The sequence below is a fragment of the Pseudoliparis swirei genome, chromosome 18, assembly GCF_029220125.1.
Source record: "Pseudoliparis swirei isolate HS2019 ecotype Mariana Trench chromosome 18, NWPU_hadal_v1, whole genome shotgun sequence".
Lineage (NCBI taxonomy): Eukaryota > Metazoa > Chordata > Actinopteri > Perciformes > Liparidae > Pseudoliparis > Pseudoliparis swirei.
This window is the reverse complement of record NC_079405.1, coordinates 14,281,633-14,296,039: the sequence shown is the minus strand read 5'-3', so window position 1 is coordinate 14,296,039 and position 14,407 is coordinate 14,281,633. Positions and strand designations below refer to the sequence as shown.

Below are 14,407 nucleotides of genomic sequence, written 5' to 3'. Positions count from 1 at the left end.
ATCCCACATCACCAGACTGCTATATTGCCCCACTAGATTCACTACACTACTCTAGAGACACTAAATAGTTGACTAAAAGTAAGAGTAAGAGCCAAAGTAGCTCAGGCACTTTCTTTATGCTCCTAGCCTAATTTTATGCCTTCAGAGTCCAGTCCTAAGGGCAGAGCAGAGACCTCTCCCCTCTTAAAGACTTTAGACCTTCCTCTTTGACAGAGCTTATAGTGCCTCCTGGTCCAGCCCCCCTTTATGTGCAGCCCTTATAGGAGCCGGGGACGTTTGCGGGGACGTTGGGTACCTACTCTTCTTTTTCTTTTTCTCTTTCCTCATTCTCTCAATCATCACTTTCTCTCTCTGCTTTCTCCCTTTCTCTCCTTGACTCCTTTCTTTCCTTTGAGTTTCGTCTCCCTTATGAGACGGACCCCATGCATCTGCATAGATGGATCTCCTGCCCGTCGTGCGGTGCTTCCTTCCTCGCACTGACCCCTACGTTCCTGTTGAGACTCGCCCACTCCTCCTCCCCACCGCCATCTGCCTGATGGATCGTATGCGTCTCTCATGTGAATATCATCTAACTATACATATTCATACACTCTGTCATATTCATTGAATGTATTTAACTCTAAATCTGTGTACATTACATCTATTGCATCTGTCCATGTCCTAGAGGGAGGGATCCTCCTCTCTTGCTCTCCTCCAGGTTTCTTTTTTTTTCCCCCCTTAGGTTATTTGTTTTCCTGGTCCCGATGTGAGGTTTTGGGGCAGGATGTATCATGTACAGATTGTAAAGCACTCCGAGACAAATTTGTAATTTGTGAAATTGGGCTATACAAATAAACTGAATTGAATTGAACTACACTATATGATAATCAATCAACATATGCAACTGTTTTGATAATTGATAAATTGCTTCATTCATTTTTTTAATAAAAATTTAAAACATGAACAACGTAATTGTTGGACTGCTTTTCTTATAATATATATATGTATATATATAAATATATATATAAATATATATTTATATATATATATCTTAGATATAATCAGTGGTTTCAGCCATATTGCAATGAAACATGATCAAAAACAAATAAGCAAGATTTTGATAGTAAATTAGGTTTCAGGTTCAGCAGGAGCTTTTAGTTCAGACTTTTAACTGATCTAAAGGTCTTCACTGTGTACATAGAGATGTATCGGTTTAAAGTTCAGTATCATTTCTCTCTCGATCTGTGAAAGTTAATTGTCTAGTAAAATCTGAAATATTCATGATCATCGCTCACACATGCTCTTCCCCTCTCTCTCTCTCTCTCTCTCTCCGTTATCCTCTCTTTGTTGCTTGCCAGGTTACTATTTTGAGATCCGGTCCATCTGTGCTATAAGGATTAACACCCAGGTGGGTTTGTCTAGTGCCTCTGACACAGCTGATCCCCGTTCACTGTTTCTACGTCTCCTTGTGGCGCTCACTCGTCATGTAGAAACATCTCCTTCCATTTGTGTGCACACCCATTCTCCCTGTGGCCTGATGCTGTGGGTGTTCTTGAAGCTTCAGTCAGTCACGTATCTCTTTTGTTTGGTCAGGAGTACCTCGACGTGCTGGGGCGTCCCATGGTGCTGGCAGGCAGCAATGCCAAGCAGGTTCAGTGGACCAATGTGTACCAGGATGCTTTGGTGAGACTGCATTACCTGGTTGGCTGGATGTGATTAAATATAGTAAATGCACCAAACATAGAGTACATACACGCTGAATAATTGATATGTTTTGGGACTCCGTAGGGTCTTGGAATGGTAGTAACTGGGACTATGCCCGTCTTTAATCTCACCATGGATGGAAACTCACAGGTAACACAACTTGTATATGAAAGGTTGAGTGTTTTTTATAGAACAGGTCACGGTCAATTTCTATTTTCATTATTTCAAAGGGAGAACGTAGCACTGTATGTATATCTTAGAATACTAAATAACTACCTTTTTTAATTATGCTTTATTTGCTTTTGTTGCCAAAAGAGAGATGACTAGATTAATGCCACTGACTGTATGGTGATATTAAGCTACTGTGGCTTAGCATAGTAGTGGAACTAAGGGGAAATAGCTAGCCTGACTCCGAAGGTAACACAGATCACCGACCAGCTTCTCTAAAATTTAAATATTAACATGTTATATCTTTTTTTTTGGTCGCCCATACAGAAACTGAATTGTAAAATAAACAAGTTTTGTTTTCTGTCGGGATATGTGCCGATACTATGTCTTGGCCAGGCAAAATTACTTCTGAGCTAAGAGCCTACTTGCATCTACATATTTACCAGACAGACTTGAGTGTGGGATCAATAGTCTCATCCAACTTTCAGCAAAAAAAGAGAGAAGGCATTTTTTTTTAAAATGGCAAATAATTCCTTAAACCAGCTGTATGTGTTTTATTTGACCAGAATCAGCTGATATTAGGTGTCATGGGAGTGGACGTGCATCTAGATGAGATAAAGCGCCTAACACCACGGTACAATGTATGTACATCTCATTAGCACAATTATTAACCACATCTTTCATAATTTTTACCCACTGCTAATCCTTGCTTTTAATATTTCCTCAACAGCTTGGAGCCAATGGATACATATTTGCCATTGATCCAAATGGATATCTTCTCCTTCATCCTAACCTTCAGCCAAAGGTGGTGTATATTAAACAATATTTATAATTTAGAGCATTATGATGTGAGTAAACCTGTCCTACGTTTGATGTTATTGTGAATGTATTTTTCTCACTTGACTCATCTCAGCCGGTGAACCTCCCTGAGCCGGTGACGCTGGACTTCCTGGATGCAGAGGTGGAGGACAGCAATAAAGAGGAGGTGAGTGGCAAGGGGAATTAAATACTTTCTGGTTTCAGGCATTTTCTGTTCCTTGTTGTTGTTGTTGTTGTTGTTGTTGTTGAAAGTTCTTACTTGGTAAGTGAACAACATTATCTGCCTCCAGATAATTGGCCAATCAGTTAACTCAAGGCCCCACATTAGATGTGTTATGTCTGAAAAAGAAACTATTTGTAATTTGAATTTTCTAGATCCGGCGACAAATGATAGATGGAAGACCGGGTGAGATGCAGATCAAAACTCTAGTCAAGTCAATCGAAGAGGCAAGTGAATTCTCTTTCTGAATATCTTCACACATTTCAAAATATTCAGAATTTACGATTTTTACATTTAGATGTTGGACTTAGTCTGTAAAAGATTGAAAACATGTTTCAATCTTGTGTTGAATAGTAGTTTTAATTCAGCCTTAAAATTCTCCAAATAATCATCCAAACACGAACAAAAACCAAATGACCTGAAATAAACTGAAGTAACCTGTTGGTTGACTGAAGCGTCCTTAAATGTCTCCTTTACTGTAGAAGTACATTGACGACGTGTACAGGAGTTACACCTGGACTCCTATCAACGACACAGATTACAGGTGAGCAGTTACAATGTCATGATTTATAAATAATAACCAAACAACTGTGGCCTGATGAGGACTGCATGCAAAGATGGATTTACTCTCCCTTCCTCTCTCGGTCTTCTCATTCTCGCGTCTCCCTGTTGGGATGCCGCCACCTGCAGTCTAGGTCTGGTATTACCCCCCTACAATGAATACTTCATCCAGGCAGACCTGAGTGATGTGATGCTGCAGCTCCAGTGTGAGTACAGAGAGAGCTGTCGAGATTCTGTTTGATGAGATGCAACACAAAGAGGAGATCAACAGAACTGACATCACCCTCTGCCTTGATACAGATATGCAGTCGCTCCTGCCCAGCTCCTTTGAATCCTCAGGACACGTGTTTCTGGCTCCCAGGTGACTACCATCTCGCTTTATATTTCTAAATCTGTTAGTGAAGGGAAAGTTTTCAGTATTTATGTCCTCTTTTCTTATAGGGAATATTGCAAACGTCTGAATCTTTCTGACAACAACACCCAGTTTTTGCAGAACTTCCTCTCGCTCATGCTCGACATTTCTCCAGAATCTGATGAGTGTGAGTGTGTTAACAGCATTCCGCAGTTAACAATATTTGCCACTGCTGTCGATGCACAAAGGAGTTCATAAAATAATAAATATAATGATATAACATATATAATATACTTATATATGTATTTTTTGTTTCAGGTGACCAAGGCCTCATCCACAACCTGATTTTGGATTCTAGGATAATCGGGCAGCTGGCCTCTCGTGTTTGGAAGAACAAGGACCTGAATTCGTGAGTCAACTTGTTGTTGTTGCTTTACACAACATTCTCACGCACCATCCACCATCGTAAAAAACAACAACACTTTGTGCAAATTAACAGCAATCTGCTTCGATGGTTTGACAATACCACAAACAGAGCTGGCTGATTAAAACGTCATTGTTACAGGTACGGCTTCCTGGCTGTATTTGCGTCCACTGAAGGAGGAATAACACGTGTGTTCCCCAACATGTGAGTAAGACCAATGCACTTCCTTAAGCAGAGAAATGGGTAGTAATCTCACATATATTACCTCTATAAACTGTTTGTAAAACAAAACTGTGTTTGTACAGAGCTGCTGAGTTATGGGATGAGGATCCCGAACCCTTCAATTCTAATTATTATAGACGGAGCCTCGACAACAAAGGCTACATGTTCAGAGCTCCATCCAGATCCGGTGAGTAACTGTGCAAACACATCTTACTGTGGTTACAATAAAGATGTTTAAGATGGCAGTGGATCAAATGACTATGATAATGACTCTGTATATGTGAAAGGGGTCACTCACAGTGATGCACCGACAGATTATTATGATCCATCTTTGCAGATTATGTTATCACTGCAGAGCTTTATAGGATCTTACAGCTCATTGTTTTTGTTTTACGGCCCGGGAATCTAAAAAGCCACCGTACACTGTTCAGTACCAATCGACGAGCTGACAAGGTCAAGCCTAGCTGGTGAACATAGTGGAGAATTTAGCAGCTTCAGAGTCGTATGTTTCTCTCTGGAGTTGGAGGCGACCAATACAAAACTGAAAGAGAGTGAACAACATGACAATAAATGAAGGATAATTCTCCATAATTGCTGAATGTGTAAATAAAGTGATTGCGAACAAATTCACCATATTCCCTAATAATATTGTTTGTGAACAGCGTTGGATGACCCTGTTGGTGCAGAGAATGGCACTATTGGGATTCTGGTGACTTCGGCCGTGGAGGTTAATATAGGAGGCAAACTGCTCAAACCTTCAGGTAAGAAAAATGCCGTTATGTGTGAGACTTAATGTGGTATTATCCTGTGTTATGTGAGATTCACAGGAAAGTTATCTTAAAATATATCTTCAGATGTTTCAGCTACCTCTGTTTTGTACTCTTCTCCCCGAAACGCTGCTTCTTGCTCTCTGGTGCTGATCCTGTGGTCGTTGCCACTCAGTGGTCGGAGTGAAGCTGGACTTGGAGGCGTGGGTGGACAAGTTTAAGATCCTGGCCAGCAACATGTCAGACAGTCAACAGGGCTCACACAAGGTACAGCGCTGGGCCACTAATCACTCATCACTAATTACTTCATCACACTGCATTTACTGCAAATAAAGTGACATTATTGTCTCATTACACGTTTTGTTGAAACAGTGTGGACCTTCCAGAAGCTGTGAGATGGACTGTGAAGTGAATACTGACGTAAGAAGGACTTGGAGATTGTAGCAGGCTTGCAACTTCAGTCAGATACTGTCAGATAGTGACCACATGGCATTATTTAGAGGTTCATTGTGTTCCTAAATATATACTCTTGTAATTATTTATTTGGTCTGTTGCTTAGAGGAAACTTTTTGAACAGTTTATGTAAATACATTATCATTTTATATAATATATATTGGCTTGTTTTTACAATGGAGTCTGTCATGCTTAATTAACAACCAAATGAAAACGTTTGTTTTAGCAGTTTGATATATTCATGATGTATAGAAAATAAATGCTGTGTTGTTTGTAGGACCTCCTCTGTTATCTCATTGATGACGGTGGTTTCCTGGTTATGTCAAATCAAAGAGATCATTGGAAAAAGGTATGTCTTTGTGTAGTAATTTGCTTTAGAATTTAATACTGTAGGATTTCAGGTTCTATCTACTTTTAGAAGAAAGTAGATGTTATATTTGACTATTTTTTTAAAGTGAGATGTTGTTATTGTTGTTTCATGTTTACATCATATTTACTTTGCACGCTGACACTTTTATCCAAAGCGTCTTACAATAAGTGCATTCAGGTTACAGGTATTTATCAGGTTACAGGTATTTATCAGGTTACAGGTATTTATCGACGAAATACATATGGATTTGCTTCGGTTCATAACAGTCAAGTTCAGCTGTAGGGCCAAATAACTGAAACAACAATAGAGTCAAGAAAGTAACAAGTGGAAAACTTGAACACAGTTTGTGTTCAGCCACCATAGGGCGCTGTCTCCCTTGTGTTTTGTGTCTGTAACTGACTTTCTATTTTCCTTCATCCATCACAGATCGGTCTTTTCTTTGGTGATGTTGACCCTTACCTGATGCATGCTCTCTACAACAACTCCATCTTCAATCGACTTCAGTCTTTCCACTACCAGTCTGCATGTGAACCAATCAGCAGCAGCCATACTGGTGCAGCAACAAGGGGCATCTTTGTGGTAAGAGATCACCTGCAGATTTGAGATTTAGGAACATTTTACAATGTTTTGATTGGGTGGAAAGTTCTTATCTGTTTCCACTGTGACCATGTTTTTGTAGCCCTCCATTGCTGACATCCTTAGCTTGGCCTGGTGGACATCCACGGTGGCATGGTAAGACTTTGTGTTCTGAAAATCAAACAACGACAAGCGTGTGGTGTCCTTTAAAACGTTCTTAACTGTGTATAAATGTCTGAACATGAAACCAGTAGCTGTGACATATTTAATGGTATTTATTAATGTTTACATATTGTATTTTATTTAAAGTGCAATGTGAACACACTTTTGCAGGTCTGTGACCCAGCAGCTGCTTTATGGACTCGCCTACAACAGCTGGCTCTACCAAGGTGGATTTGTGCATCACCACACATTCTTGTGTGCACATGAATATCTGTGCGATTACTTTGTTTTTATGTTAACAATGATACAAATTGGATGAAAAAAGTAACTTCTACAAACATCTCACAAACTGCTCTTATCCATTTTGTCCTTGTTCTTGCCTTAAACTTTTGTTGCCAGAAACATCTTCTTAGTGACCATTAAATAGGGATTATATTAACAGTGAAGTGTGTTTTTGCTACAACAACATTTAGATACGCGTGTACATAATATCAGGGTAAAATCAATTTTATATTTAGAACATCTTAATCTCGATAAAAAAAAGAAGAACTTAAAAAATATAATGAACATGGAATAATGTGTTCAACTGCTGTGTTCTAGATGATCTCCTGGTTGAAGGTTTTGAAACAAGGGAAAGCAGCTGCGTGACCATCCAAAGCCAGTTCTACTTCACAAACACCACAAACTCCTACAACGTGCTGCAGGACTGTGGAAACTGCTCACGGTCAGCAGAATGTGTTTGTGCTCTACAACCTATGCTGTACGAACTGTAAAGGGATGGCTTAATATCCATCTCTGTCCACCACAGGCTTTTCCACGCTAAGCGGATAGAAAGTACCAACCTCCTCTTTGTGGTGGCTGAGACGCTCCCCTGCAGCTCATGTGAGATAGAGAGATTGACGCAGACCAAGACAGAGTGTATCCTTTTCATGCTCACGCACTCGTGGTGCTTTCATTTGTGCTGAAGATGGACATCTCTTCAATCGTGTGGGGCAGGTATGTTAACTGTAACCTCCCTTGACTAAAAACAAACAGTTCAGGAGGAGAATCCATGCGAAGTACTGAGCAACGCACGATATCGTAAAGGCCCGACATCCTGCTTTGACTCCAGTGCCTTAGTAAGTAGATATACTATAAATACAGAATTATATTTGTGCCTCAATCCTCAGCGTACAAGGTGCCATTTTTTGCACATAATTCTTTTTTTTAAACACATAAGCTATATTTTATTGGAAATTATGGTCACAGAAAGAATATTTGGATTTGTAACAAACAATAATATGCCCTCTGTGTCACAACTCTGTACACTCACACATCTTTATGGAATTCTAGTAATAAATAATTAGAAATTAGCCTCTACCTAGCTAACTTCTGAGGCTATCTAACCTCTCCAGATAAACCGTAGCGAACTAAGCGAGTTGGCTACACAGCCAGAGCATGAACCACTGATGTAGTTCATTTAAAAAGAAAACTGTGCCACTAAAACTGACTGTGCTACATCATTTTAAAAGCATGGTGTACGGTGGTGAACAGTAATTAATGGTAATAGAATTTAATTAACAATCATAATGCTGCATCGCTATACATTATAAAACAAACTAGATTACTTAGCTCCTGCTAATTTGGTCGAGTTAACTAACGAGCAAGATAGCTAGGTAACTAAAGCCCAGAATATCTTAAAACTGTCCAGTAAAGCTGCCATTATTCTTCATTAAACCTGCTTGTTGCTGATACTTAAACAGCTTTGGAAACCCAATCCCCTGTAACTTTCCAAAGCGTTGACAATCTGATACCCACAATAACCTCACAGTATTATTGGCCAACTGTGCAGAGGAGAAAAAGGAGCTTGAGTTTGAACTTCTCTCTTTTTGCTCACTACTTGTATTCATGATAGTGAAGTGTCATGAAGTCTTTCTGTCACTTTCTACGTGAACAACACGATGAATTTCTCTCAAGAGAGACTGTCTGAAAATGTGCCACATTATCCCCATATTTCCACAAAAGCACATCCCCCGTCTTTATGACTATTCACTCCACACTCCACATTAACACTTTTGATTTCACAAACTATAATGTATATGCTCGCAAAATATCTGTTTCTGATATCATAATTTTCTTTATGAGAAATGTCACATTGAACTCTTAGAAATGAGGCACAAATTCCATTCATGTTCAAGTGATGAATAATTTGCTTTGGAAAAATAGTATTTATTGTTAACTCTCGTTGCAGGAAAACACGTCTGAGTGTGGACGAGGTTGTGCACTGCAATCCTCTATTGGAGTCCTTCTCTTTATTCAGTTTACTCTCCCTCTTTTTCATCTCTGACACGTGCAAACACCCTAACTGACATCTTCCACCTCTTTGGGTTTAGGCTCGGATCTACTGAAGGTCAGATCACAGCGTCTGCAAAAAAATTATTTTGTGATGTACAAACGACACACAGTGCATTTGTGCTTGAACAAAACGTGCAGAACAGCTCTTAGTGTTTATTGCCTTATAGTTTATGCATTTGTTGGTGTTTCAGGGCTTGCTTATGTGCAAATTATAGAATGTGTCGAGTGTGCATGCTACTTAAACCAAGACAAGCATGTTTACATTTTTTGCACACATGCTCAGCCATGTAAGCAACCACCAAAAAGTCTAGGAGGCAACTGAAATGCACTTTTTATGGGCCAATAAGTCATCACCCAGCAGGAGCAGACGTCAATTGGAATTTGAGGTTTATTTCTGGTGGTGAGAATACAAAAGATCTCAAACTCAGTACACAGTGGTGGAAAGAAGTATTCAAGTTTTTCTTGCGTTGCTCTAGAGATACCATAAAAAGTAATGCATCAAGATTTTACTTCAGAAAAAGTAGAAAAGTATGAGCAACAAACGTTACTTGAAATGAAAATACTTATGTGACGGCCGAACTAGTCCGATCAGTGTTATCTCCACATATCATGCATTATATTATCAGGTTATTATTACTGATGTATTAAGCATCCATTTTATTGTTGTAACTCGCCTAGATGGAGCTCATTTTCACTACTTTATATACTCTTGGGTAGTATTATCTATCACAATTATTTTTTAAACTCAGCATAGGTTTTCTATGTAAAATGTTCAAATGAAAAGTAATTACAGCTGTCAGATAAATGTAGTGGAGTAACACGTACACTACGATATAGGTGAGTTGGAAATATTAAAGGTGCTCTGTGAAGTTTACAGTCAATGTTTCTAACGAAAACAAATTATATGTATTCTTGAGGTCTAACACGTGTTGAATGCACTTCCTGCCTCAGAAAGAAATATTTTGATTAATCTTTTGAAAATGTTGCAATCGCTTTGTTTACATACGTGTTTACTTGTTTGCACTCTTCTTCCTCCCTGAATTTTCTGGCGTATTGCAACATTTCTTGGCGCGTCACTGCCAACTGATCAGTGGAATAGGGTGAAACCATTTGCAGCTCTGTGTATATCACGGACACAACAGCACCAAAACATGGACCCACTTACACAAACATTGCTCCATAGCGCTACTCGTGGTCAAAGACTTCACAGAGTACCTCTTAAAGTAGCAAAACATGGAAATGCAACCCAAGCAAACCGATAAGAGCTCCTTGATTGGCTGAGCACAGCTTTGTGGAGATAGACCAGTTTGAGTTGTTACATCTTTCATTGTCACTGCCTGACACCACATTGAACAGCTCTGCCTCTGAATATAATGATATGACCTTTCAGTTGTAGGCTTTACAGCATTTGTGTGTTTGGAATGGTTCATTAGATGAGGCCCATCTCAATAGTTATGTTTATATGGAATTACCATTTCCAAACAACTGCTGGGTAAAGCTACCCAAGTCATTCACACAGGTTAACATTGTGCACACCACACATACAGCTTAGTGCTACAGCAGGATAATGTAAATAGATAGCTGCAGAGCTCAGACGCAGATGCTTCCTAAAACGTTATGCTTTTGTTAGCTTTGTGAAATTTAAAGTAAATGATCTCCACCAGTTTTTCTTTTTCAATCCCGTCCTAGTGAATATGTTTTCATATAAAAGAGCTCCCTCTATGTTCAGTGTTTTTTACATGATAGTAGATCCGAGCCTTGGCCTCACATTCACTTCAGTGTCTTTCAATCCTTCGCTGACCTTTTGCCAAGATTCTCAGTACTTTAAATTATATCATACATGACATGACCCAGAATGATTGTATTCTGCCATCTCAACGACACCCTGTCTCTTTCAGTATTATTTGCCCCCCTAAAATTATTTTCTCAGAGCACTTTGAGAAATGAGACAACTGGTGAGAAAAGTCAGTATGTGGAATAATACCAGTGTTAGACCTTCAGCAAGATATTGTGATTTTAAAATCAAAGTAGTTTCATTCATATGAGGATTGTTAAAGTCAAGGTTTGTTGAAATGCTTCCATAGATACACAATATGATCTTGAAGTGCTTCCAGTTAAATAGTTAAAAGGTGTAAAAACAAACAAAATCAAACAAAATTCTAAAATGTTAACAGTGTTTATATTGATAGAACTGTAGTAGTGAATCCTCCATACCACTGCATGGTTTAATGCAATAATGCCGTGATAATCTGATTTTAGCAGTAATTATCATTGTAATCAGTTTATAATCAAATTTAGATTTTATGTCATTTACATGCAGTGTTATCTCTGTATTCCTATAGCACAAAACATGCGCAGATGTCAGTGTTTGACAAATAGGGTTTTAAACATCAGTTAGTTGATGGATGGGAAGCTCTCTGTCCATTTTTTTGGTATCTTGTATCGCCACTATTTGTCAAACTGGAATTTATGCACTAATGTATGCTTCTGTATGAGGAATGTAGCTTCTGAACAGCTTTCAATGTTATCAATATGTTATCAGTATGTGAGGTTTTTTGACCCTCTGTTGAGATTCCCTTGATGTTTTGTTGAAAGTGATGATTTGCTGTGGCGAATATTTTATATTTTATCATGCATAACTTGTCACAGCATTAATAACTGATTCAACTTTTTACTAAATTATGACGTTGTAAAATTCAGTAATTTATTCACCGTGAAATGTCAGCCCAGTACTCTATTTATGGGGATATTACTACTTATGTTTGGAACCAAAGTTCTTTTAGATTATACAACATATTTAATTTATGGGAGGATTAATACTCTTTTGGTTCAGGCGTAATCTTAAGGCCATAAACATATATTATGACTGCAAGTGACAATTATTGTCATTATTTCTTATTCTGTCAAATATTTTCTCAATTAATAAAAAAACGGATCAACCATCCAAAACCTCAAAATATTCCTTTTAAAGTGACACAAAGAGCACAAAAGCATTACATCCTGACATTGCACAAGCTGGACCAAGCAAATGATTGTCATGTTGACTGTTAATTATTAAAATAGTTGCAAATGAATTTTGTCTTGATCGCCGAATCAGCTTATTGACTAACAATTCCAGCTACAACATATTTTATAATATTCCAGTTGTATGCCTTATTTTAAGTTCAGAAAGTAAGCAGGACGGCAAACAAGGCTACAGCATATGTTAGTAATGCTAAAACACATTAAATGTGTTTTAGCATTACTGCTATATACAAAAAAGTTTTTAGAAAATACATGTTTTTTGATAAAATAAAAAAAGATAGATTTATTTGTAAAACAATCTTTAAATTACATCTAAAAATATTTAACTGATGGGCACAATGTGTGTCTTACTGCATTTTGGAACACAATGGACTCTATTTAAAATTAGAACAAAGCACAAATCCTGCTTGTATGTACACTTTAAAAAAAAAATATTCAAGTAAAGTCTTTGTAATGTCTTGTCTCTGAGGAGTTATGCATGATAAAATCGAGAAAACATGTTCCCACAGTGATCATCAGTCCCTAGTGTCTTCTTGTATTTTTGATCATTTGAACTGGTTAAAGAGTTAATGGGGATATTTAAAAAAATCTTTTTTTGTCAAAATATTTGTAAAATGTTGTTTCTCTCTGTCTGCCTGGTGTTCCACCCTGCAGTGCCTTGTTGCACTCATTTTGGATAGTAGGAACCTTTGGCTCTTAGATGTGTTGATGTTCATCCTGCACGGCCAAACTAAAGACACGCCTGAAGTTCAAGGGTCGCAATGGTTCAGCCCTAAATGGACTTCTTCATCAGGGAAATAAAAAAAATGCTCTTCATGAACTTATGAAGCATTTTAAGGAGCACAGAACCGTTGTGAACGAGCACAACAGAAGTGTGTCAAGCAACTGGCCTCCCCTCCTGCCTTCTCGTGGACAGATGTCTGTCAGAGCAACGAGAACGAACCCTGCTGCCCTTCTATGTGTCGTTTATCTCTACACTGGTTCAGCCTTGAACCAACGCACAGACACTGTCCATTTTCATAGATTTACTTTGTCCCATATCCACACTGTATATTCTAGATTTGAAGCCTGTCGGAAACATGTAATTTTCCGTTAGTACTGACTGAAATGACTGAATGTTTATGTACAGTAATACTACTGTTGTGCTTCTCTGCTGTACCCGAGCATGGTGGTAACCAGGAGAAGCAGATTTAAGCTCTACACTGTTTGGGGACCTCAGCAAAAACACTGCTTTCAAAAGAGTATTAAGTATTATTAAGGTCATATTGCATTAGTCAAACACCACTGTAGGAAATACATTTTATGGAACTCTTTATAGCCTACAATATATTACTGCTGTTGAGGTCAGTGTTGTAGTTTCGTTTTGAATTACCGGTATTAATTTGCATGATATTTAGAACAATTAAAAAATGTATGTAAATAATCTGATGGATATTTAACATTCCTGTCCACATTTAGCTCTTCATTACTGTGTGGAGAAATGAGGGCGCCCCCTGCGGATATGTGGGGTGATGTGGCGACCTCAGTGCTCTTTACTGTGTGTAACTGAATGAAGCTGAAAGTTTGACTTCAGTGAAGCCTACAATAACTGTCAGTGTTTGCAATTTAGGTTTTTGCAGCAAGTAAGCACAGAGAAGTTATGAGCAACTTACTGCCTGATTAAACTTTTGTCATTTATTTGGGAAAAACGATGGCTGAAGACAATTCATGCGTTTAAAGGCTGTTATAACGTACACATAAGGACGTGGCATGTGTGAGGAAGCCATTTTATTAATTAACTTTGTTTATGAAATCGATGTTGCTTATTTCATTAATGTATGTATTATTTTATTTGTTTATTTATTTAGATATTGTGAACAAATTCAAATATGAAGGGATTGAATGTGTTTGAAGCTTGGGTGGTCTCACTAAGCCTTTTACAAGAAAATTGCAAAACAGCCAAAAACAAATAAATATATATATATATATATATATATATACATACATGCATATGTATGTTCATGTCCTTTTTATTTACTGAGTATCAAATCAGAATAATGTTAATGTTTTTTGCTGTAATTTAGTTTTTCCTTTTGCTGACGTTGTTTACTTGGAACAGTTTTCTCTCTTTGTGCCAGTCTCTAATGCCACCTCATTTTTGTACAGACAATGCAAAGCAGTCCACAGAAGATGAAGGCTAAATTTGTAAAGATTTTGTCAGTCACATTACAAAAATGGATATTTAAATGTTTATATCTTTGGTCATTAAATGCTGTTGATATTTTTCACTTCA

At 38.0% G+C, this 14,407-nt stretch overlaps 1 protein-coding gene across 1 annotated transcript in view; it reads left to right on the top strand.

Moving 5' to 3' along the window:
• The window catches only part of LOC130208271 (voltage-dependent calcium channel subunit alpha-2/delta-2-like), a 37,233-nt gene extending 22,826 nt beyond the window's left edge, over positions 1-14,407 (top strand). Inside the window, 25 exon segments of the mRNA XM_056437300.1 lie at positions 1,338-1,387; positions 1,573-1,662; positions 1,768-1,833; positions 2,418-2,492; positions 2,582-2,656; positions 2,765-2,836; positions 3,046-3,117; positions 3,373-3,434; positions 3,581-3,661; positions 3,723-3,812; positions 3,893-3,990; positions 4,122-4,212; positions 4,369-4,431; positions 4,533-4,636; positions 5,112-5,210; positions 5,392-5,483; positions 5,589-5,636; positions 5,947-6,018; positions 6,466-6,618; positions 6,719-6,771; positions 6,949-7,004; positions 7,378-7,501; positions 7,586-7,695; positions 7,813-7,895; positions 9,008-14,407. Coding sequence (XP_056293275.1) covers positions 1,338-1,387; positions 1,573-1,662; positions 1,768-1,833; positions 2,418-2,492; positions 2,582-2,656; positions 2,765-2,836; positions 3,046-3,117; positions 3,373-3,434; positions 3,581-3,661; positions 3,723-3,812; positions 3,893-3,990; positions 4,122-4,212; positions 4,369-4,431; positions 4,533-4,636; positions 5,112-5,210; positions 5,392-5,483; positions 5,589-5,636; positions 5,947-6,018; positions 6,466-6,618; positions 6,719-6,771; positions 6,949-7,004; positions 7,378-7,501; positions 7,586-7,695; positions 7,813-7,895; positions 9,008-9,103 — 2,075 coding nt within the window. The 3' untranslated portion in view covers positions 9,104-14,407.